The sequence below is a fragment of the Amblyomma americanum genome, chromosome 1, assembly GCF_052857255.1.
Source record: "Amblyomma americanum isolate KBUSLIRL-KWMA chromosome 1, ASM5285725v1, whole genome shotgun sequence".
NCBI lineage: Eukaryota > Metazoa > Arthropoda > Arachnida > Ixodida > Ixodidae > Amblyomma > Amblyomma americanum.
The window spans coordinates 278,304,352-278,318,143 of NC_135497.1; the positions used below are offsets into that span (position 1 = coordinate 278,304,352).

The 13,792-nt window shown below is 42.9% G+C and overlaps 1 protein-coding gene across 1 annotated transcript in view; it reads right to left on the reverse strand.

The window, feature by feature from the left end:
- The window catches only part of Edem2 (ER degradation enhancer, mannosidase alpha-like 2), a 65,383-nt gene that overhangs the window by 23,291 nt on the left and 28,300 nt on the right, over window positions 1-13,792 (reverse strand). The window contains exons 12-15 of the mRNA XM_077649330.1: window positions 13,352-13,435; window positions 8,715-8,839; window positions 7,594-7,753; window positions 4,991-5,148 (exon numbers count right to left, since the gene is read on the reverse strand). Coding sequence (XP_077505456.1) covers window positions 4,991-5,148; window positions 7,594-7,753; window positions 8,715-8,839; window positions 13,352-13,435 — 527 coding nt within the window. The remainder of the gene's footprint in view (window positions 1-4,990; window positions 5,149-7,593; window positions 7,754-8,714; window positions 8,840-13,351; window positions 13,436-13,792) is intronic.

Below are 13,792 nucleotides of genomic sequence, written 5' to 3' on the forward strand. Positions count from 1 at the left end.
CAGAAAAAAGTAAATTTTCAACTCAGTTAATCATTAAACACTCAGACAGATTTTAAGAAAACAAAATGAACTGAAACTCTTACACAGCCTCAAAACTGTGCGCACAAAAAGCATTTCCTTGTAATGCTTTCAATTTTGTGTCCTTATAAGTAAGAGGACTTCAACGAATTTTGGTGTCCTCAGAAAGCACCGAGTATGAGTTTACTGATCATCAATTTGCTGCTTGAAAGAGGAATTCACTGTCCCTAGACCATGTTCATTGCATTTAATGTGCATTTACATGAATTTTTTCAAAGCATCATCAGTGAGGAGGTTTGCATTCCCTGCACTTTTATGTGAGTGATGATATTACCCATGACACTGTCATAAAAGCACCAATAGGAGAGTTTTTCCGGCAATATTTATTGTCACAGGAACAGTTGATTTGACCTGGCTTGGTCATATGGGCAGAGTAATTGACATGGGCTTGTAACAAAGCCAGCTCATTCAAGCCAAAATGATCAAAATCACATGAGCTTTATTATTACATCATGCTCAATAGATCATGCAAAAACCAACTGTAGCATTAGTGGTTTGCTCTATTCCTGTGTTTTATAAATGTGAAAGCCCAGGGACAAAGCCAAGTGGTCAAATAAAGCCTGGTATGACTTATTCTACAGCATACAGCTATAATAAAAATCCACTTGCGTGCCTCTTTCAGTGAAACAAATTATACTTTTTGTGACATCCTTATGCCTACATTTCGCAAAGGCCTTCTGAGCAAGTTAACATGTGTAGTGCAGTTACTGCCACAAGTTTATGAGTCAGCCTACAAGCTATCTTGTAAATACTTACTGGTCCACGGCATTGCACTATATTTCATAATAGTGAATGTGAGGGTGACGTAAAGCATGCTCTCAAATCAAAGAATGTTCACTGCAATGTGTTTTCAACCATCTTTTTCAATTATCCTACATCCATTTTTGTTCCTCAGCTCTTAGGTTATATCAAAACTAATGCATTCTGAGTGGCATTGTCAGCTGGCACTTTATCTGGGTGGTTTTATTAAAATTTAAAGACATAAATGCTTAATACCATACCACACATAATGGAATTCAACATGTTGTATCAATACAGACAACCACTGTAACTGCAATACTCACGCATGAGATGTTTTCAAGGTCACAATAAAATGTAAATTTAAAGGATGCTTATTCTTGATTGGTACAGGTATGAAAACATCACGAGCCAATGCAAATTATCCTTTTTAAAGTTCAATTTTACTGGGTTCAGTTTTACTACTGCGTTTTATTGGGTTTTACTGGGTTCAATTATTCTAGACACTTGCAAAAGCCAAATTGATAGTGAATTTTCATGCCAGTCTTGTCCCCTTGATTTCCCATGTCTTACTGTTTTTATGATGTTTGAATCAAAGAATATCATACAGTCCTGTGCTTTTCTGCATTAAAGACATGTGAAAAAGGCAAGGCTTTCAAGAAGCTATTACACAATTTAGACTTGTGCTACGGCATAGTTTAGGTTTATTAAAAAAATGGAGGGGACACTTAAGCTCCACCTTAAGGATACGACGCGATTGTGAATGGGTTAATGCCAATATATGTGGAATTGGTCATTCTCTAATTTACATTCATAGATTGTTGGTAGTACTCGTACCACTCCTGGCACAGCGGTTAAGCGATGCACCCCTGCCCTGCAATGGCAGGCACTGCCACCGGTGGTGCTTGTGAGAACCAAGTTGCTCTTCCTGAGCAACCTCTCGCGAATAAAAATTAATTCAACAGCCACCTGCCACGGTGGGCAGATTGCTCACAATCCTATGGTCAGGGTGTGATGACGTCACAAGGTCACATGACCCAGGTGGCCCACCTAGGTTGCTTCTCTAGGAATTTTTCACTCACGCCGCTGCTGAAGCCAGCTTTTCTGCGACATGGGGCCCTTAATGCTATGGCATTAAAATCAAATAACATGTGCAAGTTGAATTCTTCCGCAAGCTATGCTCACCCTATCAGGGGACTGAAAATTACACCACCTTTGCACATGTTTTACGGCAACATATATGTCTCAGCTAAACCACTCATGCTTGAATAAAAGCAAAACAAAAACAAACAAATAAAAACTAAAAATTAACTAGAAATTAAAACTGGAAATCACTAGGTGAACGGCATGAGCCGACCATTCAGTATATCAAGTGTAATAGCCATAATAATTTTTTCAGAGTTTGACAAATGGGTTTACAGCCAATGGATGTCATTTTCTGCACTTTGGCAGCAAACAAAGGATATAGCATATTAACTCGCGTAATGAACCCATTTTTTTTTTTCCCAGAAACATCATAAACTTAAGGGGAGGCTTCATCCCATGGGGAAAAAAAGCTTCGAAAGGTTTTTTTTGCGGCCCACCTGCTCGCCCGCCTACCCACTTGTTCGTTCGTTCGTTTGTTCATCCGTCCGTCCGTCCGTCCACCCATCCATCCACCAAAAAAAGCATGCATTCGTGTCGCCAGTGCTTAGCATCATTCACTTTAAAAGGTGTTTGCTGTACAACAGCACCGTCTGATGATCTTGCGACAGTTGACGGTGCCTGCCAATCGCGGCAGGATAAAGCAAACACACTGAACACCAGCCCCGAAGGCTTTTTACGCGAGGTTAAAATAACTCACAGGACAGTTATGAGTGTGTAATGGGAATGTTTAGCGTTAACTGTAGTGCGAGAGGGGCCAGGCATTTTTGCTCCCAATATTGAGCTTGCCCAATCACCTGGGGGTCTGAAGGTCCTGCTTCCTCCAAAGCATTTCAGTATACAGGATGTTTTATAGTGTTCTGGTTTAAACTGCTATTCTCCCATGCTCAAGTGCTCGCCAGCTTTCTAAGCATAAACTGGCATAGCCAGGTAAGGAATTTGCATGCCAAGCAAGCCACCAAGGCCGGTGCTCCTGTTAAGGGCGCAGGGTCTTGGCGCTATTCCTAGTTCGCCGAGCGTGCCATCCCTGCAAGAACTCTCGTCAAAAGATAAAACACGCCACGATGTTATCGGGCATCTTGGTGCGCTGCCAAGGTCTGCGCTGCAGACGGCGTGAAACTGAGAAACACGCTAAGCGCGTAAAAAAAAAAAAAAAAGAATTCTCAATGACAAAAGTGGGGGTGGGTTCATAAGTGGGTAAATATGGTATTCCACACAAAAAAAAAGATTGTGTTCAAGACAATCCCTCTTGCATTAACATGCTGAAAGGGAACCCCTGAATACCACATTTACCCGCGTAACTTGCACATCCCTAATGTATTGCCCAGATTTATAAAAAAAAAGTTTTAAAAACTTTTACTCGCATATTTTGCACTGCCAAGCACACCAGAATGCACGCGGGTGCATGCAGGGCAGGCTTTGGAAGATCGGCGTGGCCGTGTAGCCATGCGCGTCTGCGAAAGGTGAGTGAGTGGTGTTAAAAATAAAGTAATCTATTTGTAAATTTGTTCCTGTAAAGAAAAGTCAACTGCACGCCTCTTAACCGGCTCGCCAGCACTGGTACGCTCTGTATCGCACCAGAATCCTAAACTACCAAACCATTGGCTGCTCTGTTTGCTGCCACTCAGTGGGGCCGCATGCAAAGCGCCGTTTTATCGCCCTGTATCTCCATTTGCCTCTGACTGTTGGCTTTGCGATTGTACTGTTCTGTGCTTATTGCTTTGAGCTGCGCATGTGCTGTCATGCAATCACGCGGGGAACTATACATAACGTGGGCCTGGTGCAGGGCGGGAGTAGTGGGAGGGGAGGTGTTTTGTGTCGATTTATATTTGGAGTCAACTTTCCTTTGGCAAGCAAGGGGCGGGAGTTGCAGGGTCAATTTATACACGGAAATTTACCGTACACATCGCATGTTATGACCTTTTAGAGTTTTTTAGGACGTGTTGGTGAAATCTCCGAGTAATTTGTGAACCCCCATTTTGAAGCCTTAGTTTTTGGAAAAAAAAGTGCACAAATTACACGAGTAAATGCGGTATATACAACTGTTGCATGATCCTACATGTGTAGCCACAGAACAGCACCCAGGTTTTTCTGTGATGCAGCTCTCGGTTACAAAATAATTGGCCGCATGATACACTGCAATGGCCACAAGTTCTTTCACACAGCAGCACCTGTATCCCACTGGTTTAGACTAAAAGAGATGTCCAGGGAAAAGAAATGCAAAAAGAGTTGAAGCTTTAGCTATGCGTGCCATCATCGTCACTTCTGTTGCACATAGACATCATTAAAAATGTGTGTGCAAGTGCAAATTATTACGGAGTATGGTTACATGGTTTGCATGCATCAATGCGAAGAACCAGATCAAAGCGTGAGTGCAAGCAAGAAAACAGCAAAAACTATCATTCAGTGTGACCATGCACAAAGTTGGCAAGCACACTGCTGAGCAGTTTGTGCTAAGTACGCGTCTAAGTGCACACCAGCAGTACTGCCACCAGCTTGAAACACCGTATGCAAAACCACACAAGCGTACAGCTGCAAATTATGCAGACCAATGAGGGTGTGCCAGTCCAAACGCTTCCTTTGACTCAGAGTGAACTAACCCAGTAGCACTTCGAACCTTTCACATGCTTTGCTGTCAGCAAGAAACCCCCCTAAAGGACAGGTAGTTATGGCCATCCCAAATGGTACTGGTGTTACAGCTGCAGCTGCGGTGCCCAGATCACCACACAGGTGCAGTGAAAAAAAAAAAAAAAACACCAATGCACTGGATGTTCAGTGCATGTTGAACAATACTGGGTAATTACATGAATCAGAAGCCCTAGACTGCACTGCCTTCTTCTCTGTCTTTTTTTTTTTTTAATGCAGCTCCTTGGGTTCATGACAGATCTATTACTTTTATAACAATAAATAAGAGAACCATTGGCAAAAGAAGCAAGCAGGCAGCAGGGCTTTATTGGAGAGCTACTCATGCAGGTAGCAGCGCGTGTCGTTTTCGCGGCAGGGACCCACAGCAGCTGCCGGCTGGAAGTACCTGGAGGCCACTGTTGGGCAGGCACCCTCGACCAGGTTCTTGAGTGGCTGCCGCACACTGTGGGCGTAGTTGCTCTTGGGGAACAGGAAGTGTGTGTTGGGGCAGCTGTGTGAGAATTCCTCCTCTGGAGCGTAGAACATCATTCTTGGGGATTGCATCTGTAATCCCAGTTGCCAAGGGGAAATATGGAAAGAGGGAGAGATACTGCATTGTGTTGGAGAAAAACTTCCTGCAATGTGTTTAAGGCTCTCTCATACCAAAGCCAAACCTAGGGGCACATTTAATCGAACGTCTACCAACCAACTCATGAGCAGATTTGAAATCTGTGTGCTCATGCTAGCTTCAGTTGTTGTCTAAAAGAACCTAGAAGGGAAGATATAAGCTTTGAACATTACAACAGTGCAGAACAGGAAACAGCCACTGTTATAAGGGAGTTAAAAAAAGATCTGGAAGAGACACTTATGCTCTGCCTTAAGGGTATGACGCAATAGCATTAATGCCCATATATATGCAGAATTCTCTACATTCATAGACTGCAGGTGTAATGCAGCGGTTAAGCTGTGTGCCACTGCCCGAGCAAGTGGCTCTTTCAAACACAGCCACACGTGGAGCTTGTGAGACCCAGGTTGCTCTTCCCTAGCAACCTCTTGAGATCAATCATTCATTTAACTGCCATCAGCCACAGTGGGCAGTATGCTCACAATCCAGTGGGCATGTCGTTACCTGCTATGGTAGACAAGTTGTGATGATGTCACAAGGTCATATGACCTATAGGCCAGGCACCACTTTACATCTTTGTTCTCTGGCCGCTCCAGCTGCAAGACTCCAAACAGTCGCCAATGCCAACATTGGACAATTTTTTCCAACATGGGGGTACTAATGCATACCTGCCAACCTATCGGGATGTTCACCTTTTCTTGATGTCATAATCAAAAGTATATGATTGCAAAAATTTCGGCCAATGCCTTATTTACTCGTATAATTTGCACACTTTCTTTTTTAAATTGAGGCTTAATTTCCTGAACATGTGCTAAAAAATGATACAAAGGTGATAATGCACAATATATACTGTATATTGCCGCCTATACATAGACTGGGCTCCCCATCTCGCATCCCTCCCTGGCCAAAAAAAAAAAGTTGACTCTAAATATAATGTGCATACCCCCTCCCGCCTCACATTATGCAGCTTCCCGTGGGATGGCAAAGCGACGTGTGCGCAGCTGAAAGCAATAAACGTGCAACAATACAATCTAGAAGCCAGCAGTGGGAGGCAAAGAAAATGGGCGTGATAAAATGGAGCCTCGCATGCGGCCCGGCTCACTAGTGGCAAACTAAACAGCAAACGGTTCGGCAGTTTCAGATTCGGGTGCGCGTGCAACTGATTGTCTGAGAAAGCGACTGCCAGCACGAGCGAGCCGGGTAAACGGCGCATAATTCATGCCCTTCCTTGCCATTCGCACCTTCCGCAACCGCACACGGCGACGCGGCTGCGACAATCTTCCCAAACCTGCCTTGCGCGCACTCGCATACATGTTGGTGGTCTGTCACAGCACAGTGTGCAAAATATGAAAGTTTTTTTTTGATCCGGGTAAAAAGTTGGGGAGTGTGCAAATTATGCGAGTAAATACGGTATCTTTTCTTGGGCTTTGATAGCGCCCCGACATCAAGCACACGAGAATTTACTGTGCGCTGCACACAGATGGCCTAGCTAACCCTAAACATACATAAAAGCAGCAGCGACAGTAAGCATGAAATGCAACCAGTTACAGCTATTTTGGGTTGGTTTGATTTGGTTTTGATCGGCTGCTTAGCCGATGATGCTGATGGTGCTAGTGTGACCTCTGATGGTGATGCTGGCGATTAAGCTGTGGCTGCTGATACTGCGGCACCGGTTTCACAAAAACCATTCTTGTGTGGGCAGAAACAGCTTTTTGGAAAATATAGGGACGTGGTCGTACAATCGGAAAGTTCAGCAAAAAATCGGGAGTCTCCCAGGTGAATCGGGAAGGTTGGCAGGTATGCTAATGCTCTTGCATTAAAGAAAAACATAGAAAACACTCCAAAAAGAGGCAAAGTGCGTAAGAAAAATAAAAGAGAGGAAAATAAACTATCAATGAAAGACCTGTAAAAGACTCAAAGTAAATGAACGCAGATTTGGCACGGTCCCTTCTGTAATCAAAAAGCACTAGGCAAAGGCAAATGAGAGCAGGATATGTAAGTGTGCAATAATAAAGAAAGCATTTAGGCAATGGTCTGTGTCTACTCAGCAGCTGCAGTAATTGAGGGTATGCAATGCACATCTGAATACCACCTGTGTTTGCACCAGTAGCACTCAATGGATGGAGGGCTTAAAGGGTAGTTCTCAAATAACTTGTCAGATAGCATGTGCAACATGTTTGGCTGAGTGTGACCGCTGTTGAAGGCTACTGAGGTGTGACTCATAAATAGGTCACAAGAACAATCCGCTTCAGCATCCTTTTAAGCATGCGCAACCATGTTACGACAGCCTGTAAATATATAGTGTAAAACAGAATGTATTAAAAACTTCGCTACCTTAGCTCTTTAAAATTGCTAAAGTATGCAAGTAGCAATGCCCGACTCACCATGTCAAAGTGAGTACGGTTGATCCGTGCCAAACTGAGTGGAAGAAGGTGGGCCTCGGTGGTGAACACAAAGTGGTCAAGGTCAAGGGGCAGATCCTCCGGGAAGGCAAACAACAGGTACAGGTACTTGAGAGTCTCTGCTAGCACAAATGAGTCCATCCTGCATGAAGGCAAGCAGGCAAGCCAGTCAGGCTGGTGGCCTCCAGTAGCTTCCAGAAGCAAGCTGGCCCATGGTGCTTTCAAAGCTACCAAGGGGTAAAATGCATCGCAAAGTAGCATGTGTCACTCATCGCATGAAGGAGGATGATTTAACTAAAGAGCTAAACAAAGATATCTTTGTCTTTGACATTGAAAGGCCGAGGCTAGGAAGTCAAATTCACAATTGGCCATGGCCACTGAAGGCTGGCCGGTGCATAGATTTTGACTGTAGCGTATACAGTATGCCTCCATGATTTTCCTGCCTACCTGATCTCAGTGTCTAAAAAGAATGGCTGTCGCAAGAAACACAGGAGCGCCTGTCCATGTGTTCCTGTCCGTCCTTCATGTTTACTTTACGCTACTATTCATCATGAACATTAACCAACTCGCCAACTTCTGGTTCTGATTAACGCCAATGCTGTTTAGCTACAAAACAGTATTGCACCCACTGTTTTGATGTCGCAATGCTGTGTAAAATCAAAACATAGAGCCAAAGCAGCATGTGCATAATGAAATTCATTAAACATTCTGCACACCGTCTCTGGTACGCCAAGAAAACAATATGCCAGAGTGAGCTTGATTTTTTTAAAAACAAGAGGACCTACACCAGGTACTGACGCTAGCGTGCTAAGTTTTAAAAAGTGGAATCTACAACTGCACTCAAAGCTATGCAAAAGAAAAAAGGAAATCGTAAGTTTACAATTACAATTTATAATAAATAAGCCTGATAGCATGATAGGCAGACAACAGCATCAAAACCACTTGGCTGTTTCGTGCCATCAGCCAGAGTTGTACATATATCCTACTAGCAGTCATCCGGGCCAGCTACAAAACTATGCTGCTATGAATTACGTGGAACAGGTGTGACTGAACCCGCACAGTGAGAAGACTATGTGACGCTACACCATGAACCTTTCCCACACCTGTCTTCATGTGTTCCAGTGCGAACATCCTTGACAGCAGCGAATCCGCACGGCACCCTAGCATGCTTCTGCAGTGATTCCACCACCCTGCGGCCTGCCTCAAGGTAGTAGGGATCCCCTGTTGCCTGCAAAAATAAGGCGGGCGGGGAGGGACAGCATAAAAGTGAATGCAATACATAATGCGCTTGCGGTGCTGTTTTTTCCGCCACTCTTTGTCTGATGAGTTGTTCCGGAGGTTTACCCCCAGCTGTACACTACTGAGCTCAACATGACCAGCAACATATCCGGAGGGAACCAACGGCACTCCTACTTAATAGAAAATCAATAAGCCTTCATACAGAGCACCCAACTTGCACAAGCATTCAGTGTACTTTGTTATTTGCATCAACGGCAAAATTCGTAACTTCCGTGCACCATTGGACTCACATTGCATTTGAGAACCAAGTTCCTACCTCATACTGTGCGGTGCCGCTCATACTGGAAGTGATAGTATCTTGCCTACAATATAGAATTCTCCCAAGAGTAATAAACTCTATGTGCTATTAAAAAGGATAGCTTAGTTATGAACTGCAAGCTCATTAATGCAAAGGCAGAGTCTTTTAGCCGCAAATATATGGCATATGCGGTAAATATATTTTGTGACGAATTTAATGCAGGGTGCACTATATCACGTTTTATGCTGTTAGAGACCATCCTATATGAAGCCTGTAATTTCACTATGCTCATCTTGAAATAAAAAAGAATGAAGGTCAGCAGCAACACATGATATGTGAGAGGCATAAAATTGACTTTCAACCCCAAACTATCCTACTTTCAAGAACAGCAAGGTTTGGTAACTGCTAATGAACAGATCCAGGTGTGACTCATAACATATGATGGTGGCAGGTGAGATGACAATGCCAACTCAAGCAGCACTGAAAGAACAGTGAGGATATATTGGAGTTGTCCTTTATCAATAGACTAAACATTTTGACAGCAAAGAGACAACTCTCGCCAAAAAAAGAGCTTTACAAGTTAGACAATACCAAGAAACGGACCCCACAACAAAACTGTTATAGAAACCCCCCCCCCCAACCAAAAAAAAAAATTGTAAAGAAGTTGGAAGCATATGTTGTCTAAGCTGCTGTCTGAGCATATGTTGCAATCTACTGATCTTTATTTTTTGTTAATCCTCAGATCGTTTATTCTATTGCATCCCAGCCTGTATGCTGTGTACCTTGGGAATTTTTCCTTTGTGTTCCTGTTTCATTTATCCGATTCCGACCTTCTAACAGCCCGAGAGGGCTAACAGTATTTTAGATAAACAAATAAAAAGGTGCCGCAATGACTGGCTGATTTCCCAAATAAACTGCGTGCTCTGACATCGAATTTTTCTGTGCGGATCCTGAAGGCTATGCTACACGCTGCCATTGACTTTGAAACGGCGGCAACCAGTTTTTCTCGGTGTAGACGTCATGAGTTTGAATCGAGTGGCAGGAAAACTTTTAAACTCAATTTCCTAAGCCATATATGGGTCTTTTGCTGCTGGACAAATGGTAACATATCCAGAAAGAGCCAGAGCATCAATTTTCACAGAGGACAATAATTTGGTGGAGTTGTCCTCACTGCCCCTTTCATATGCACTCGCACTACCGTTAATACCCAAGTACAATTAGGTCATGTTAATTCAAACTCCATTAAAATCAAACAAGTTTTTAAAATTTGGTTGGCCCATTATGTTTACAGTGCATCTCAAAACAACTTATTTGAATGAATTTTTGGGCAGTTATAATTTTTGTTCATTCCTATGGCATTCTTATGGGGAAAACAATGGTATGGTATGGTACATAGGGTTTAACGTCCCAGAGTGACATGGGCTATGAGGTAGGCCAAAGTGGAGCGCTCTGGATTAATTTTGACCACCTGGGGTTCTTAAATGTGCACTGACATCGCACAGTACACGGGCGCCTTGTGATCTACCCATGAGCTGCTGAAAGTTAGAGGCAAGCAGGCTAGACATTTGGCACTGTTAATGATTGGCAATAAGTTTCAATTTTGCTCCACAAAACACTTTTGATAAGTACAGTCTGAGAGTGAACAGAAATGGGTGCCTTTTCTTGCTAATGTCCATCAGCAAGACCTAGCAAAGATGAGGAGCACCAGGACCTCTAGTGTTCTGTTCTGTAAAGCTTACTATATTGAGATTTTCATTGGACATAATCTAGACCAATGAAATCGGTGCAGCCACATCAGGTGAACAAAATGGATGAGAATGGTGATTCTCGATCGTTTAACACCACTTAAAAAAAACTGCCAATTCTGTCTCATGATAAATGTGACCTGCGGCATACACAATCAACCAATGCTGCTGGCTTATAATTCTTTCCCCATCCTATAAACATGATTCTACTCTAATTGGGCTCATGTATAAAAACATATCAGAAATGCACTTGCTATGCATAAGTGCCCAAAAGTAATGAATAACTTAGGCTCAAGCACAAACATAATAAAATTTTTGATGATTCAAACTTTCATGCTGTCCCTCCCGCATCTGAAATCTTAAAGAAGTATAAACACGAAATTTTTGCTTGTGTGTTTTCTTTCAAATAAAGCATTAGTATACGTGGATCACCCTGTGGTATTCCTGTACGACCACTAAACAATTTTGAATTGAATTTCTTCTTGGTGTTGTTTTGGTTTCAACAACCAAACAATGGATGAGACATGCAAGGTGTAAAAAAACTGCAATACAGTAGAACCCCGCTATAGTAAACTCGGTTATAGTAAAAAGTCGGATATAGTAAAGTGAAGCTGCTGTCCCATTTTGCCTTTCATAGACGACTGTACATTTTTTTTCGGTTATAGCAAAGATTTTTTTTCTCAAGAAACGGCTGTAGTAAAGAGCGTCTTGCCGTGACGATGTACTTCCCGCGGTATGATGACATCGCGGCACTCGCGAAGTCTACGATCGCGAAGCTTGTAGACACCGAATACGATAAAACGGCGCTCTGAGATGGCTTTACCACCATGCTCGAAAGCCGCAAGGTGAAGCCAGCTAGTCAAAGACCTTGAGGACGAGGCAAAGTGCGCAGCGCGCGCGGAAGAAGTAAATCTGGTTGTGAACATAGAAAGAAGGCGGCACGGGTCGCAGAGAAAGGAAAGCCAGTAAAAGTGCAGTAAGGAATAGAAAAGGGAAGAAAAGGGCGTGCGTTCATAGCACGGCAGCACAAAGCACGGGGAAGCAGCGGCAAGAAGTGGAGGTGCGGCGGTACTGCGTAGGCGATTTTGCCGCGCTCGACTATCACGCGCATATCTTAACTGCTGCCTCTTAAATGACACTGAGGCCATGGAAGACGACGCCGTGATCATGCAAAATTTTGTTTTCACATGTAATCGCACTGCCATTATATTCAAAGCCGCGTTGTATTCGTGAAAATGCAGTACTTTCACAAGACATAAACCAAGTCGAAAACGTGATGTGATTAATGAAAATAAATAATTATCGCATCAAGAGAATATAGGAGCAGGATTTAAGGTATTTCTGAGGGCTTCTGTTTTAAACTAACACTTCGTGCTTAGTAAACAGCCAGAGAGCATAGTCAGAGCCATGCCATCACCAACCACTGATATAGTAAAGACCCTGTTATAGTAAAGATTTTTGCTGGATGAGCTACTTTACTATAGAGGGGTTCTACTGTATAACCACTGGCACATCATTTGTCAAGTGTTGTAGTGAATTAAAACTACGTATCAGTGATTATATCACAGTGTTTTCATGCCTTACATGACCTAAAAGAAGAAATTAACTATACTACACATTATTTAGCGGTTCTACGCGAAAACCATGTAGTGACTCATGTATTCTAATGTCTTACAGAAAAGAAAAAATGAAACTAAAGTAAGGTGTCTATAGTCTCCTTTAAACCCCAAAGAGTTTGAATTAATGAGAGCTGGGTGTAACTGATATCTACTGCCTCTATCATTGAAACAATGATGTGTCTAGGGATCATAAAGTTGAATGGCACAATGGAACGAACACAGGAAGACACAGAGACAGAACACAGAGACAGAACACAGACACAGAGACAGACACAGAGACAGCTCTGTGTCTTCCTGTGTTCGTTCCCTTGCGCCATTCAACTTTATGATGAACCAACTAGTCCAACAGCAAGTACTTCTGTGTCTAGAGAGGCCTCTGACATGGTCAACACAGCTAGTGAATTATTTATTGGCTGCTGTGCTGGTTTAATATCAATTATGTAACTACACCACCAAAGGGATGCCTTGTTACTCTGCCAACTGATGAAGTAGTCACACGGACAAAGTGATACGTAAATCTTTGCACAGGACAGTTCCAACTGCACCAACGCAGTCACATCCTGTGCTAAGTGGTTGTAAGGGAGTTTGAACTGCATGACTTTTTTCCAATTTTCTTCACTACAGGTGCAATAAAAAGAACCTGAGCCCATAATACCATCTGTCTACTTTGCAGGGCAAGCTTCTCACCAATAATTATTATGAAACAGACAATGCAGGCTTTCTGATCTTCTGAGGATCCCATAGACAGGCTCCGAATTTGACTTTAGTGCTTACGGAACAATGAGTTCATTACCACAAAGCATAGATCATCTGGAACCTAAAAGGCCTCGGAACCTTACCTTGAACAAGAAATAAGTGCTTTCAACAAACTCCGGCCTCAGCGGGTGCTGGCCCCAGTGCACTTGGAAGTCTGTGGTGAATGCCTAAAATCATTGATGCAAGGCAAAGAAAAAGAGAGTAGGAAAGTCAAGCTAGTAAAACCTCTTACAACTAGACATTAAAATAATAATAGTAATCAGTTTAAAATAATGCAACAATAACAGCCATAAAAATAATGGCATATAAAAAAATCTTTCAAGGCATACTGAACAATCACTCAAAGCTGATGACAAATAATTTCCACAGTTCCAGGAGTGAGCACAATCACGGATGTTGTTTACACATTACACTGTGCACTTGATGCTCAGTGCTCCCCTTTCTCTGTGTGACCTACTTCCTCCCAATTTCTACTCATACCTGTACATTTGCATGAGTAGCTATAGCTGCACAACTTAAAAGGG